At 38.9% G+C, this 14,424-nt stretch overlaps 1 protein-coding gene across 26 annotated transcripts in view; it reads left to right on the forward strand.

Moving 5' to 3' along the window:
- myo18ab (myosin XVIIIA b) overlaps nucleotides 1–14,424 on the forward strand; it is a 250,293-nt gene that overhangs the window by 107,438 nt on the left and 128,431 nt on the right. For all 26 annotated transcript variants that reach the window (XM_078224889.1, XM_078224897.1, XM_078224898.1 and 23 more), the window contains 4 exons: nucleotides 3,418–3,505; nucleotides 8,602–8,714; nucleotides 9,484–9,660; nucleotides 14,133–14,343. In XM_078224889.1, coding sequence (XP_078081015.1) covers nucleotides 3,418–3,505; nucleotides 8,602–8,714; nucleotides 9,484–9,660; nucleotides 14,133–14,343 — 589 coding nt within the window. The remainder of the gene's footprint in view (nucleotides 1–3,417; nucleotides 3,506–8,601; nucleotides 8,715–9,483; nucleotides 9,661–14,132; nucleotides 14,344–14,424) is intronic.

A 14,424-nucleotide genomic window follows, 5' to 3' on the forward strand; every position in this document is an offset into this window, starting at 1 on the left:
AAACAATAAATCTTACTCATTTTTCCAAAATTTAGCTTAAAGATGTTACTCATTAAAATTGGAATGCTTTTTCATTCAATTCATTCAGAAATGTGTGTAAGTGAGTGACTTAGGTTTTGATCTGAAGAACATCATACTAAGTATTGTAGTATGTTAAGCTTTTTCACCATGTTAGTTGACAAAAATTATATTAAGCAATTATATTTCCAAATATTTATTTCTAGTAAGTTTAGAAAAACAAAATATAATTTAATTGCTGAGAATGTGACATGAATAATTTTCAGTTGATTAAAGCCTAGTGCATTGCTGTTATATTAATTACACAAGTTTATTGATGTAGCGATGGATTACTTTAACTTGATACTAATTGAAATTATTGTAATGGGCGGCACGATAGCACAGTGGTTAGCACTGCTGCCTCACAGCTCCAAGGACCTGGGTTCAATTCTGACCTCAGGTAACTGTCTGTGTGGAGTTTGCACGTTCTCCCTGTGTCTGCGTGGGTTTCCTCTGGGTGCTCCGGTTTCTTCCCACAGTCCAAAAATGAGCAGGTTGGGTGGATTGGCCATGATAAATTGCCCCTTAGTGTCAGGGGGATTAAGGTAAATACATGGGGTAATGGGGTAGGTGCTGGGTGGGATTGTTGTTGGTGCAGGCTGAATGGGCTCTTTTTGCGCTGTAGTGATTCTATGATTCTAATATTTATAGATTGACTTTTTGGATTCTTATATCATTTTAATGCCAACACTATTGTGAAAGGATTTTATTGTATTGGATACTATTTCAAATGGAAAAAATAGTTAAAATCTTTGCTTTTTTCCTCTTTTACAAGCTGTGTTGTGCTGTTAAAGGTTTATTAATTCACTTAACCTCCAGTGTTGGTGAAGTTTGTCAAAACTTATAGTGCAATATATTTTCATCAGTGTTCCATGCAAATGTAAATCTGGATGAAACTGATATGTGATTTTATGAAATGTATTTTAGTAACCGTAATGTAGTTTAGAGCTAGTCCATTTCATACCCTTGAGGTTATTGGTAGATTATTTGTTCCTATTTGCTTATAAGAAATGGAAGCAGTGACCAATTATCTCGATTTCCATTTTGCATGGACTGAATCAAATCTATTTTATAATAGTTGACATATATTCTCTTATATAACACACATTCGTGGGTTAGATGTTTCCAAGTAAATACTTAAAGGACAACAAATGCATGAAACTACTCACCAGGTCTGGCAACATCTGTGGAGAGGGACACAGTTAACTTTTCAGGTCAGGTTTTCAGGTTCAGCAGAAGGGTCAGATGAACAGTCATAGACCTGAAACATTAATGCTGTTTCTTAATCCATGGGTGATGGATGCAATCAACCTGCTGAATATTTCCAACATTTTCTGGGTTTTTTTTCCAGAGTTCCAGTATCTACAGTAATTTGCTGTTGACTTAAAGGGGCTATCTGTACTGTTAACCATCTTTTATAGTGGGAAACCTTTAACTTGGGTAAAGATCATGCTAGTACATCTGCATCTTTGGGTTGAGTTAACCTTGAAAGGGTTACTTGGATAACACCTGCAGGGCTTGTTGCCTTTGGTTGATAAATCTAATATTCAATTTTCTAGATTTGTGACTTAGTGTTTTCTCATGACTGAGAACCCTCTTTCTGTGAACAACTGGTTCAGACTTCTGAAATAGTTGTTGGTGTGTATGGAAAGAAGGTCTTCCAAACTAGCTTGGGAACGATTGTGTATTATTTCATTCCAATTGGTGATCAAATTAATTTTTACCCAAGACTTCCCATCTGCAAGTTTGATAATTAGGGTTGACCGCTTAAGTTCCAGCCAACAGATGAATCTTATAAATAGATGTGAAAATAATGTAAAAGCTTGTTAAGAACCCCGCTGATGTGAAATGCAAGGGTATCCCAAAACCCAGAAGTGTAACTTAGAACACTAGTTCTTAGTGGTGTATATTTTTAGTTTGATATACTGTGAGAAAACATATGTAAACCAGGGAGGAACAAGTCCAGTCCTGTTGTGATCAATTAATAAAGAAGATTTATTAACTTAAAAGAAAACATGATGAGAAAGACTATGATACACTACAACAGTACACTTAACAACAATAATGGCTATACACGCGCAGTATCTCATGAAGTTAGCCTTTGTTGCCAACTACTTAAGTTTCCAGAACACTGAGAAATGCCGGAATTCTCTGACCTTGCCGATGGCTGGATTCTCCAGTCCCTTGACAGTGAATGGAGATTTATCTGAGTGCCAAATTCTCCGGTCTTGCTGGCAGCGGTGCCGGGGTATACGACATTGGAGAATTCTGGCCATTATTTTCCAGGTTTGGGAAACCCATCTTCAGTTTCGGTGTAGAAATTCTTCTCCGATAGAGGTTTGATTTTAAAAAGCAGCCTCATAGCAACAGCTTGTTTTCATGAGAGTCTGCTTTCTGTAGCTGAGTATGGCGATGATGGTAGCTGCTTCTCCACTCTCTTCAGTTATCTTGCTATGTATATATCATTTTTCCCCTGATGTTACCACTCCGTGGACCCTGCTTTTAATGTATAGGTGCAAATTATTCCCTTATCTCTCCACTTGGAAGTCACCTCTTTCATGCACCATTTTTCCCCCCAGTCACTTGGGTAAAAACTTGTTTTCCTACTGCTACACTAATTCACATATCAAAAACACTCTTCAGGCAGCTTTACTTATCAGTTCCCCTTTTATCCCAATTTCATCTTTTAATCTCTATTTCCCTCAATTCTTAACAAAGCTATGAGTAAAATCTTTCAAAACATTTTTTTAACAGATATTCAGCCATGTAGCCGAGAGCTGCTTCAACTCCAGTATTTCTCATCTTTTCTCTACTCAACATTTAAATACCTGTTTACTCTGTGAACCATAACTAGAAACCTGTCCAAATGTTTAGAAGTTAAGTACAAAGATGTGTTGTTTGATGCATATTTCATCCAGCCACACCAAAGTAAAGCTCCACAGACAATCGTAACACCATGGCAAAATAATATTAGGCATTTCATTCAATCAATTCGAGTGCTTCTAATTTCTGCATCAGATAATTGATATTTCCGCTCCCTTAATGTAATAATACGCAAATGTATTTGCAACTGAAATGTTAGCAATGTGTTGCATCTTTGCCTTCTGTGAGAACTCAACAAGAAAACCTTGGACCCAGAAATGGACAAAAGCTTGGTCAAATGTAAAAACATATGATCAGGCTAAAAACAAGATGGCAGATAATTATCTTTGTAGGTATCTAATACAAAGATTTGTGTTCCATAAGAGAATATATAACTTTTTAAAATTTGTGGTCTTGCGATTTGGTAATGGGTGACAAGATCTTTGTCTTACTCTCTCAAGTAATTTGACATTCCCTTTCCTATTTTCTCAATTACAGCCGAAGACCGAGGAACAAATTGCTGCAGAGCAAGCATGGTATGGAGCAGACAAAGTGTGGCTGGTTCACAAAGATGGCTTTTCATTAGGTAATCGTAAGCAGCAGTTCTTATTAATTATTGCTTCTGGAGTCAGTTTCTATTCATAATGCAACAATGCTTTATTTTGTAGGAGTAGGCCATTTAGCCCCTCAGGCCTGTTCCACCATTCATAGAATCTACATTGCACTCTTCTTTGGGCCAGTATATCCTTCCTAAGGTGAGGTATTCCAAACTGCTTGTTCAACGTGGGGAAGCAATGGCATAGTGGTATTGTCACTGGACTAATAATCCAGAGACCCAAGTTAACCCAGGGATCTGGGTTCAAATCCCCCCAGGGCAGGTGGTGGAATTTGAATTTTGGGCAGCACGGTAGCACAGTGGTTAGCATTGCTGTCTCAGTGCCAGGGACTCGGGTTCAATTCCAGCCACGGGTAATTGTCTGTGTGGAGTCTACACGTTCTCCCTGTGTCTGTGTGGGTTTCCTCCGGATGCTCCGGTTTCCTCCCACAGTCCAAAGATGTACGGGTCAGGTTGATTGGCCATGCTAAATTGACCCTAGTGTCAGAGGGATTAGCAGGGTTATGTGGGGTTATGGGAATAGGGCCTGGGTGGTATTATGGTCGGTGCAGACTTGATGGGCCAAATGGGCTCCTCCTGCACTGTAGGGATTCTATGATTCTATGAACCACAGGTGAGGTCTAACCAGGGTTTTGTTTGGCAGAACCATGACTTCTACTCCCTTGTGTTCCATTCCTCTAGATATAAAGGCCACCATTTCATCAGCTGCTTGGATTATTTTCTGTATCTGTTCATATTTTAATGATGTGTGTGTCACCCCAAGTCTCTTTAAGCCTCCCCTGATTCCAGCTTTTCCTCATTTAGAAAATATTCCTTTTATTAGGTCCAAAGTGGATGACCTGACATTTGCCTGCGTTGTAATCCATTAGCCATAGTTTTGCTCATTCACTTGATCTATCAAAATCTCTCTAATTTTATTCCTCCATCTAGACTGCTTATAATGTCTCCCATCTTTGTTATTGGTAAATTTAGATATGTGCCTCTTGATCTTATCAACCAAGTAACCAAGATGTTAATGAATATAGTAAACAGTTGAGGCCCCAACACAGATGTTTGCGAGTCACGACCTGCCAATTCAAGTACCTAACCTTAATGTTTGTGTGGCCCAAAATAATTCCTGTCTGTGGATTGTTGGAGGTGGGATGAAAGTTGGGAGATGTGAGTCAGGACCCTGCAAAGGTCCTGATCCACAGGCACAAGCAGAAATTGACACGCAAGTGCAAACTTCCGATGGACTGGTTTCTGCTACCCAGTACCCTCTGCGAAGGTCACCGACCAAGAGCTCAGAGCAGAGACTTGGGCTTGATGCACAGGACATAGCTGCACACTTACTCTGGAGATATTTTACAATTTAATACCTGGTCTAACTCAATGATTAGCCTTCGTAACTCAACTGAACACCACAATCAACACCCCTTGCCCTCAACTCCGCCAAACCAAACAGCCCCCCCCCCCCTTCTCGGCCACCATCAGACCGTACCCAGCCCCCAACCAGACTTGACTACTCACCTCACCAACCTCCCCTCTCAATTGCGCACATACTCACCTTTAACAATTTAACTAATAGGCCAGCTACTATCATGAGAGGGTGTATCCTCCCTTCTGTCTTTTCATGCACCCGCCACTGATCTTCTCCATGGATGGTCCACTGACCCTGAGATGCTTCAACTGGAATTGGAAAAAATGACTGAAAGATTGCAGAAATCTTTGCAGGCAGCATCAATGTGTTCAGCATCAACACTGACTGAAAGTTTTGGGCCTCTCTCCTTCTGCTCTGTCAATTTCCTAACTAAGTCACTAATTTGCCTTCAATTCCATGAGCTTCAATGTTAACTAACAGTGTCTTATGCCATATTTTATCAAATACCTTTTGAAAGTTTGGATAAATAACATCCATAAACATTCCTTGTCAATCAGACTCTGCAGACATGACCTATTTTTGACAAATACTTTTAAGCTGTTGTCCAAGATTAGATGTTAAACTAAACTGGTCAATATTTCCCTATTCTCTCTGACACCTTTTTAAAATAGCAGATTAAGTTGTCCAATTTACCAATCTGGAGGAATAGTTCCTGAATCATGTTTATAGTTAGGGCATCTATAATGTTCTCTGCTATTTCTTTTAAAACCATGGGATGGAAAGCATCTGCTGCTGGGAGTTTGCCACTCTTTCATACCATTAATTTCTCCATCACTGTTATCTTGCTTACATGTGGGTCCTGCATTTTATTCAGTAATAATTTCCTTGTGATAGGACCATAGAAAGGTTACAGTGCAGAAAGAAGCCACTCAGCCCATTGTGTCTGTGCCAGCCGAGAAAAAAGAAACTAGCCACTCATTTTAATCCCATTTTCCAGCACCTGTTCCACAACCCTGCAGGTTTACAGCACTTCAGATAAAATGTGAGCATTTCAGCCTCAACCATCAACTTGGGCAGTGAATTCCAGATGCTCACCACCCTCTAGATAAAAACGTTTCCTCTAATCCAACTGCCAATCACCTTAAATCTATGCCCCCTCGTAATTGACCCCTCAGCTAGTGGAAACAAGCCTTTCCTGTCTACCCTGTCTAGGCCCCTCATAATTTTGTCCACCTCAATTAGGCCAGCCCTTGGCCTTCCTCTGTTTTGAGGAAAAAACCTAGCCGAACCAATCTATCCTGATAGCTGCAATTTTCAAGCCCTAGCAACATTCTTGCAAACCACCTCTGCAATTATATCCTTCCTATAATGTGGTGACCAGAATTGTGCACAAGTCTCCAGCTGTGGCCTCACCAGCGTTTTGAGCAGTTCCAGCATTCCATCCCTGATTTTGAATTCAATACTTCACCCAATAAAGGAAAACATTCCATATGCTTTCTTAATCACCTTTTCCACGTGTTCTGCCATCTTCAGGAACCTATGGACAGGCATTTCAAGATCTCTCATCTCCTCAATCCCTCTCAATATCTTCCTGTTTATTGATTATTCTCTTGCTTTGTTTGCCCTTTCCAAATGCATTGCCTCAAAATTTTCTGGATTGAATTTCATTTGCCACTTCTCTGCTAACCTCTTCACTAATAACTATAATGCCAATTTTTGTGATTTGCAAATTTCCCAATCCTGCCACTCGCATTTAAGTTTGAATCATTAATATGTAAAACAAACAGCAAAGGCCCCAACACTGAGCCCTGTGGGACACCATTGGAAATTCTTCTCCATTCACGTGGATGAGATGGCATGCTGACATCTTTCTCTACTTTAAATGCTGACACACAGCAATTAAAAACCTTAAAAAGTACTGTTTTCTAAGTCTTGAATTGAGTTACTGCTATGATAAATTAGGACCTCATATTCAATGTTTGAGACACCATTATCAAGCATTCATATTTTAAAGTTTTAAGATGAAAGTGATTCACCCTTGGGATCAGTCACTTGCTACTTTGTGAAAAGTATAGCCTTGTACTGGTTCATCTTGTGATGCACATAGTTAATACGACAAGCAGCATTCATTTAAACAGGATGGAAATTAAGTAAAATAGAGCTTAATTACTTCCCGAAAACTCAACTTTGTTTGAAGAATGAGATAGCTTTCATTTGTACTCTGAAGATCTGAAGCGTTGCTATTCTCTGCTTCAAGACCATAAATTCACAAAGAATGGGAGACAATTGTTTCCACCATCTACAGGGCACAACACAGGAGTGTGATGGGATTGTTGGATGAGTGCAGCTCCAATAACATTCAAAAAGCTTGACACCATCCAAGACAAAGCAGACCACTTGATTGGTACCCTGTCCACCACCTTAAACTTTCATTTCCTCCACTACTGATGCACAGTGGCAACAGTGTATACTATAGACAGCAGCAACCCCACCAAGGCTCCTTCGACAGCACCTTCACCTTGAAGGATAAGGGCACCAGATGCATGGGAACAGCACCTTCTGCAAGTACCCCTCCAAACAACACAACAAACTGACATTGAACTATATCACCATTCCATCTCTGTCAATGAGTCAAATTTCTCAAACCCCCTCTCTAACAGCACTCTGTCTATCTACACCACATGGACTGCAGTAGTTCAACAAGACTGCTCATCACTACATTCTCCAGAGCAATCGGAGATGAGCAACAAATGCCGGCTTTTCCAGCGAAGTCCATTTCTTGTGAAAGGATTTTTAAAAAGGTTTAGGCCAGCAAGGTTGAAGCACATGAAAAGTGAGTTAGAAACAGGACATAATGATGCACTAAATAAGAATTATTGCCAATTGCCCTGTGGTTATTGTACTTGCACAGTATGGAACAGGAATGATTGCATGGATCGCCTGAGGCTACTGCAGGCAAGATCTTAATTTTTCTTCCTGTAATATTGACCATTTAAAAAGTGCCTATCTCAGTGCATGTCGAAGATATCAATTCAGATTTTAAAAAATATATTTTTTATCTGAAAGATATATTTTTATATCTGAACATTGTCATTACTTAAAAACCTGATCAATATTCACTTTTGTTCTCTCTTTTTTCGTGATCTTGCTCTTAATTTTTCTCTCTTTTCTATTGCTCCACTCATTTCCCTGTTTTGTTTTTCCTGCCATGCACAATTCCTGGGCCAAATGAATAATCAAAGTAATCACTGTACTTGAATCTGCCTTTCTTCTGGAAAATGCCACATGTTACACCCAAGATCTGGAAAACGAGGCTATGGCCCACTGCTACAAGTTAATTCATCTGACTGTTTTAGCTGATTTCTTCAATTGCTACTTTATTCTACAAATATCTAATTTGTATAATAGTGATTCGAGTAGAGTAGATGATCAGAAGGAGCTGTTTCTTATTAAATATCTCCAGCTGTATTTATTGTCTTCAATTCATAAAAGTCCTGGATTTGGTGCCATGCAAAACAGAAATGAGTATGTTTGTAAATTAATGTAAACTTGAGTTGGTTGAACTTCTTTCTAGAATATTAGACAGTATATTTTGTGCAAATGGAATGGCAGACATTGCAACTATTCAAATAGTAAATAGAATTGTGTTTATGTACATGGAATGCAATGTATTGAATATTCTAAACTAATCTATTTTTTGCTGAAGCTGCTCATTTAAAAACTGATGCTGGAGCCTCCAATCTCCCAGAAGGGAAAGTGAAAATTATACTGGATCATGATAGAACAATACTTGATGCAGATGAAGATGATGTGGAGAAGGCAAGTCCAGTATATTTTATGAGTATAATTGACTGGAATAATTATTTTCAATTATTGACATTATTCTGAAACGGAGTTACGCAGGGTTTTTTGACATATTTTTAATGCTTTCAATTGTGAGTAAATTGTTAAATATACTGAATATACAGTAATCCTCAATTCACGCACCTGTAAACAATCTGAAATTGAATTTGATTTTCAATCTGGTGCCTGTAAACCCTTGGGGGGGGTGCACAAGGTCACATTGTTATATCTGAGTTTCAATGAGTATGCCTATAAATTAGTATTTTAGTGCAATGATTCTAATGCCAATACAAATGAGACTTTGCCTGTCAATAGCAACCATATCAATTTACTAATTGTTTTAGTTGGGTTAAGGCTCAGAACTACTCCTGTGCATACTTACTGAGGGTCCCTAATACTTTTCTCTTCTAACTTGCACCTCGGCTCTTTGGTTTTATTTAAGTGGGGTTTGTGTCCTAACAAGTGAATAGAATTGCCATATGTATGGATCTATTTAGCCGAGTTGGAAATATTTAAATATGGCAATGTGTCTCTACGCTTTGCTTTTAACTTTCTCCTTATGAGGAAGGAGAATGTGCTTCGCTTCACTTTGTACTTCTCCAGAACAATAGTCAAGGTGGAAATATGCTAGCTGGTCACTGAAATTCTCTTCTGTCCTCTCTCCTGGTACAGCTCTGCTATTTTTAGAAAAACATAAAATAATGCTTGTTTTCTTTCCCTACCTACTTATTGGTACATTTAACAGGCAAATCCACCAACCTACGATCGAGTGGAAGATCTTGCATCCTTGTTGTATCTTAATGAATCCAGTGTTCTTCACACACTACGCCAACGTTATGGGGGTAACTTAATTCATACATATGCAGGATCAAATATGGTAGTGGTGAATCCCCTCAGCTCTCCTTCAATGTACTCTGAGAAGGTATGTCCTTAGAATTTTCTTTTTGGATATTTTTTTATTGTTTTAATGTGTACAATGTCATTTGCCAAAGCACTTGCATTAATTTCAATGACTATATTGTACAAAATATGTTTAATATGAGGAGCATATGATCCAAACACTACATGATAGTCATACAGTGTACTATTATTTCAAAGCTGTTTTGCTTTAAAAATGTTAAATTTGGCTGAATTAAGCAATCTAAATGACAAGGTAGGTTTTGCTAGAAAAAATAGTTAAGAAACTTTGAATTGCAAGTATTGTACTCTAGTTGCATGATGATAAACTACTTTTATGAAATTGGCATCTAATTGTTCATGTGGTCACATTCCTGTAACTCCTTCCCTAACAGCACTGTGGGTGTACCTACAGCAATAGTTCCCACAAGTTGGCTCACCACCACCTTCTCCAGGGCAATTGGGTATGGGCAACAAATGCTAGCTTTGCCAGCAATGCCCATCTCCCAAGGATGAATAAAAAAACTTGTGCTTAAAACCCTTTTACATGGAAATATATACTTGCATTGTTAGTGTTTCAAAAGTCTAAATCAAATGAGAATTTATGCAAGCTGTTTTAATCTCTCAAGCCTTCAGAAAATTCAGTCATTGAAGTACTTATTACTGTGGCTATCACTTCACCAACTATATAAAATAAGTGCACATGCCATAAAACTCCATTATCTCACAAACTGATTTAAAATAGTTTTGATCTGTAGGCTACCAGTGGAGAAATTTTAGTTATTTTGTACAGGCTATTTTTATGACATAAATGGTAATCGAATTAATCGACGTTAATAATTTTGTGATATTTTTAAACTGGATTCAACTTTTTTAGGCTAATTCCCTACTGAAAGTTTAAAATATTAAGTCTGCCTTTGTTCTGCCGATTTCCTTCCAATGATCACATTAGAAATGGATTTTTAAAATTTAATCATTTTTATTAGCTGAAGAACAGTTTTGAAAACTGGTTTACAATGTGGCCTGAAATTTTGAATAACTTGGAAACTATTTTTATTAGGGTAATTATTCTTAAAGTTAGGTCCCTAATTAAATAGTAAATGATATATCCCCTACTAAAAGATATAGAAAAAAAATCTCCTGATCAGTATTGGTATCAGTATTCTAAGTGCCAAGTCAATTTCCATTCCAACCAAGTAACATCTTTCTAGTGAGGCCTGCTGCTGTTTGGAAATTGTCCATCTTGTGCATACTGTGGGACAGCACAGTGGTTGGCGCTGCTGCCTCACAGCTCCAGGGACCCAGGTTCAATTCTCAGCTTGAGTCACACTGCATGGAGTTTGCATGTTTTCCACGTGTCTGCTTGGGTTTCCTCCGGGTGTTCAGGTTTCCTCCCGCAGTCCGAAAGACGTGCTGGTTAGGTGCATTGGCCATGCTAAATTCTCCCTCAGTGTACTCGAACAGGCGCCGGAGTGTGGCAACTAGGGGAATGTCACAGTGACTTCATTGCAGTGTTAATGTCAGCCTACTTGTGGCAATAATAAATGAACTCTAAACTCTATATGTTTTGAGATATAACTTTTATCAGCAGTTAATTACATTTGGAAGTTACTTAATTGGTGATTTGATCCTTTTAGGTGTCCTGTAAAAATTGGAATTAAAATAGAACAGCTCAGATCCTTGCTTTGGTAGTAAACTATATTTGTTGTTTATTACTCCCTTTATCAAAGAACAAAGAACAGTACAGCGCAGGAACAGGCCCTTCGGCCCACCATTCTGTGCCAACACAGATGCTCTCTAATCTAATATTCTCTTGCCTCTACATGGTCCATATTCCTCTATTCCCTGCCTATTCATGTATCTATTCCACATGCCTATAGAATCTGCTTCCACCACCTCTTCCGGCAGCGTGTTCAGGCATTCACCACCCTCTGTGTGGAAAAACTTACCCCTTACATCTCTTTTAAACCCCTCTTCCCCACTCACTTTCAACCTTATGCCCTTAGTAATTGATGCACATCAATTTAGACACGAGGCTCGAAGCTTCAGCAAATGAAGGCTTTTATTAACTAATAATGAAGCTATCAGAACTTAAGTACACTATCCCAGACTGAAGGGGTCCCGGCCAGAGCAGGGACTCTTATACCTCTCCCAGGAGGCGGAGCCCGACTGGGATGTGCCACAACAGTAACAAACACAGGTGTAACAACCCCACCCTAACCCAACAGCAACAGTAGTACAATCCAACAGTAACATATGTACATCCTTGTAGTACTGGCCAGCCCTGGCTCAGTACTATCCAGTGGGAACCAACGATGGTTCACCACAGTAATTGACCCTTCAACCCTGGAAAAAGACTCTGACTATCCACTCTATTCAAGCCTGTCAAAATCTTGTAAACCTCTGTCAGGTACCCCCTCATCCTCCTCCGCTCCAATGAAAACAATCCAACTTTGTTCGACCTTTTTTCATAGTCCATATGCTCCGAACCAGTCAACATCCTGATAAGTCTCTTCTTCACCCTTTCCAATGCATCAACATCCTTCCGGTAGTGTAGCACCAGAATTGTACACAATACTCTGAATGCGGCCTAACCAAAGTCTTATACAGCTGAAACGTGATTTTCCAATTCCTATACTCAACTCCCTGACCGATGAAGGCCAGCATGCCATACGCCTTCTTGATCACCTTGTCCTCCTGGGTTGCCACCTTCAGGGAGCTGTGGATCTACATGCCTAGAGCTCTCTCTATGCTAATATTTCCAAGGACTCTACCATTTACTGTACACTTTCCTTCTGCAGTAGACCTTCCAAATCACATCACCTCACATTTGTCTGGTTAAATTCCATCTATCGTCTTTCGGCCCCAGTCTCCAGCCGATTTGTATCCTCTGACCATCCTCCTCACTATCTGCTACTCCCCCAATTTTTGTATCATCTGAAAATTTACTAATCAGATCACCTACATTTTCCTTTCTCTCTCTCTCTCTATATAGAGACCCCAGCACTGATCCTTGTGAAACATCACTTGTCACAAATCTCCAGTTAGAAAAGTACCCTTCCACCCTTCTCTGCTTTCTATGCCCAAGCCAGTTTTGTATTCATCTTACCAGCTCGCCTCTGATCCCAAATGACTTCATCTTCAATAGAAATTAACTTTACAAATGTATTGTTTAATTGAGAGAAGGCCAGGAAAACATTTGTTTTAGTACATTTTCAGTTTCTCAAATAAAAAATTTAAACTTAGATTGAAATGTTATTTGTGAATTCCCAAATGATGCATAGATATTGGCGTACATGCAACCGTAGAATCTTTCTGTACATACTTTGGGAATACTATCTTAAGGCAGATGAGAATTTCCTTTCTCAGAAGGTTTAATGTCTTTGGAACTCTCTTCCTCAAAACACGATGGAAGCAGCCTTTGAGTGATTTAAGGCCGTGGTAGATAGATTTTGTGATAAGCAAAGACAGAATATTTGGGGTAGGCAGGAGGTTGCAATCAGAAAGCTATGATCATCTTGAATGTCGGATTGGGGCAGAGTGGCCTCTACTCCAAATTCGTATGTTCATATGAAATGGACAGGAATGCAAGGCACTGAATTGAGCACAGAATAAAGGGGGCAAAAAGTTTTCACGATGATCTAAAGTTGTTGGCATGTTATGTTGGACAGGGTGAGGTGGTTGCCATTTGTTGCATGCTACTTTCAAAAACATCTAATGGTAACACACAAGTTTGATTTACAAGTAATAAACTGTCCAGCAATGTTTGTCAATTTCATTTAAAGGCAAATTAAAGGTGTGCTTAAGGTCCTGATGGGGGAAGAATAAATATAAAGTGTTGTACTCCAGAAACCCTGGTGGTAAGGATAGAACTGGAGTCAATCTTTACGTACCTATGAACTTCTGTTTATAAAGATGCACATTCCAAACACGCACACCTAACTCCCAACCACCACCCTTTCAATTTGTTTCTGTTTATAGCAGCATAAGTAAATTCCCAGTTAATGTCCACCACCTGCATGTAATTAGGATACAATTAACATACAGAACACATGTTTATGATGCTTAATGGAAAGTATTGTTGAATGTATTGCTTAGTGAAACTAGTTGACTCTTCATTTTGAGTTTCTGTCACTCATTTACGACAAGATATGTGCTATTGGGAGAGCACATGTTCTAAGCATATTTATTCACTTTAATGAAGTCGATTTGTATCCTCTGACAATCCTCCTCACTATCCATTATTCCCCAATTTGCAAACTGGCTCGTAAGTTAACGGATCCTCAGCTGGGCAGTGTGACTTAAGCTGATCTGATTTAATTTTTTTTCTGTGTAATGAACTGAACAAGGTCAGGTAGTTTGGTGTTATTACCCCTTAAAAAAAAATTTTTAAATAGCTGAACGTGAAGCTCTATACATGCCAATTCATGTTTGTCTTATTCTAAACATTTTTGCAATTTACTTAATTTATACAAAATCTCATTGTGTTCATTTTAGGTTATGCACATGTTTAAAGGGTGTCGCAGGGAAGATACCTCTCCACATGTGTATGCTGTTGCACAAGTTGCCTACCGAAATTTACTGACCACCAGGCAGGACCAATCCATTGTTCTTTTGGGCAGGAGTGGCAGTGGAAAAACTACAAACAGTCAACACCTTGTTCAGTATCTGGTCACAATTGCTGGGAGCACGGGAAAAATCGTGACTGGTAGGGGAAAATTAAGTATCAAATGTTTAATCAAAACTTGGTATTGTTTTTATAATAAACTAGTTGGAATGTAAATTCTCC

The sequence above is a fragment of the Mustelus asterias genome, chromosome 12 (genome assembly GCF_964213995.1).
Source record: "Mustelus asterias chromosome 12, sMusAst1.hap1.1, whole genome shotgun sequence".
Classification (NCBI taxonomy): Eukaryota; Metazoa; Chordata; class Chondrichthyes; order Carcharhiniformes; family Triakidae; genus Mustelus; species Mustelus asterias.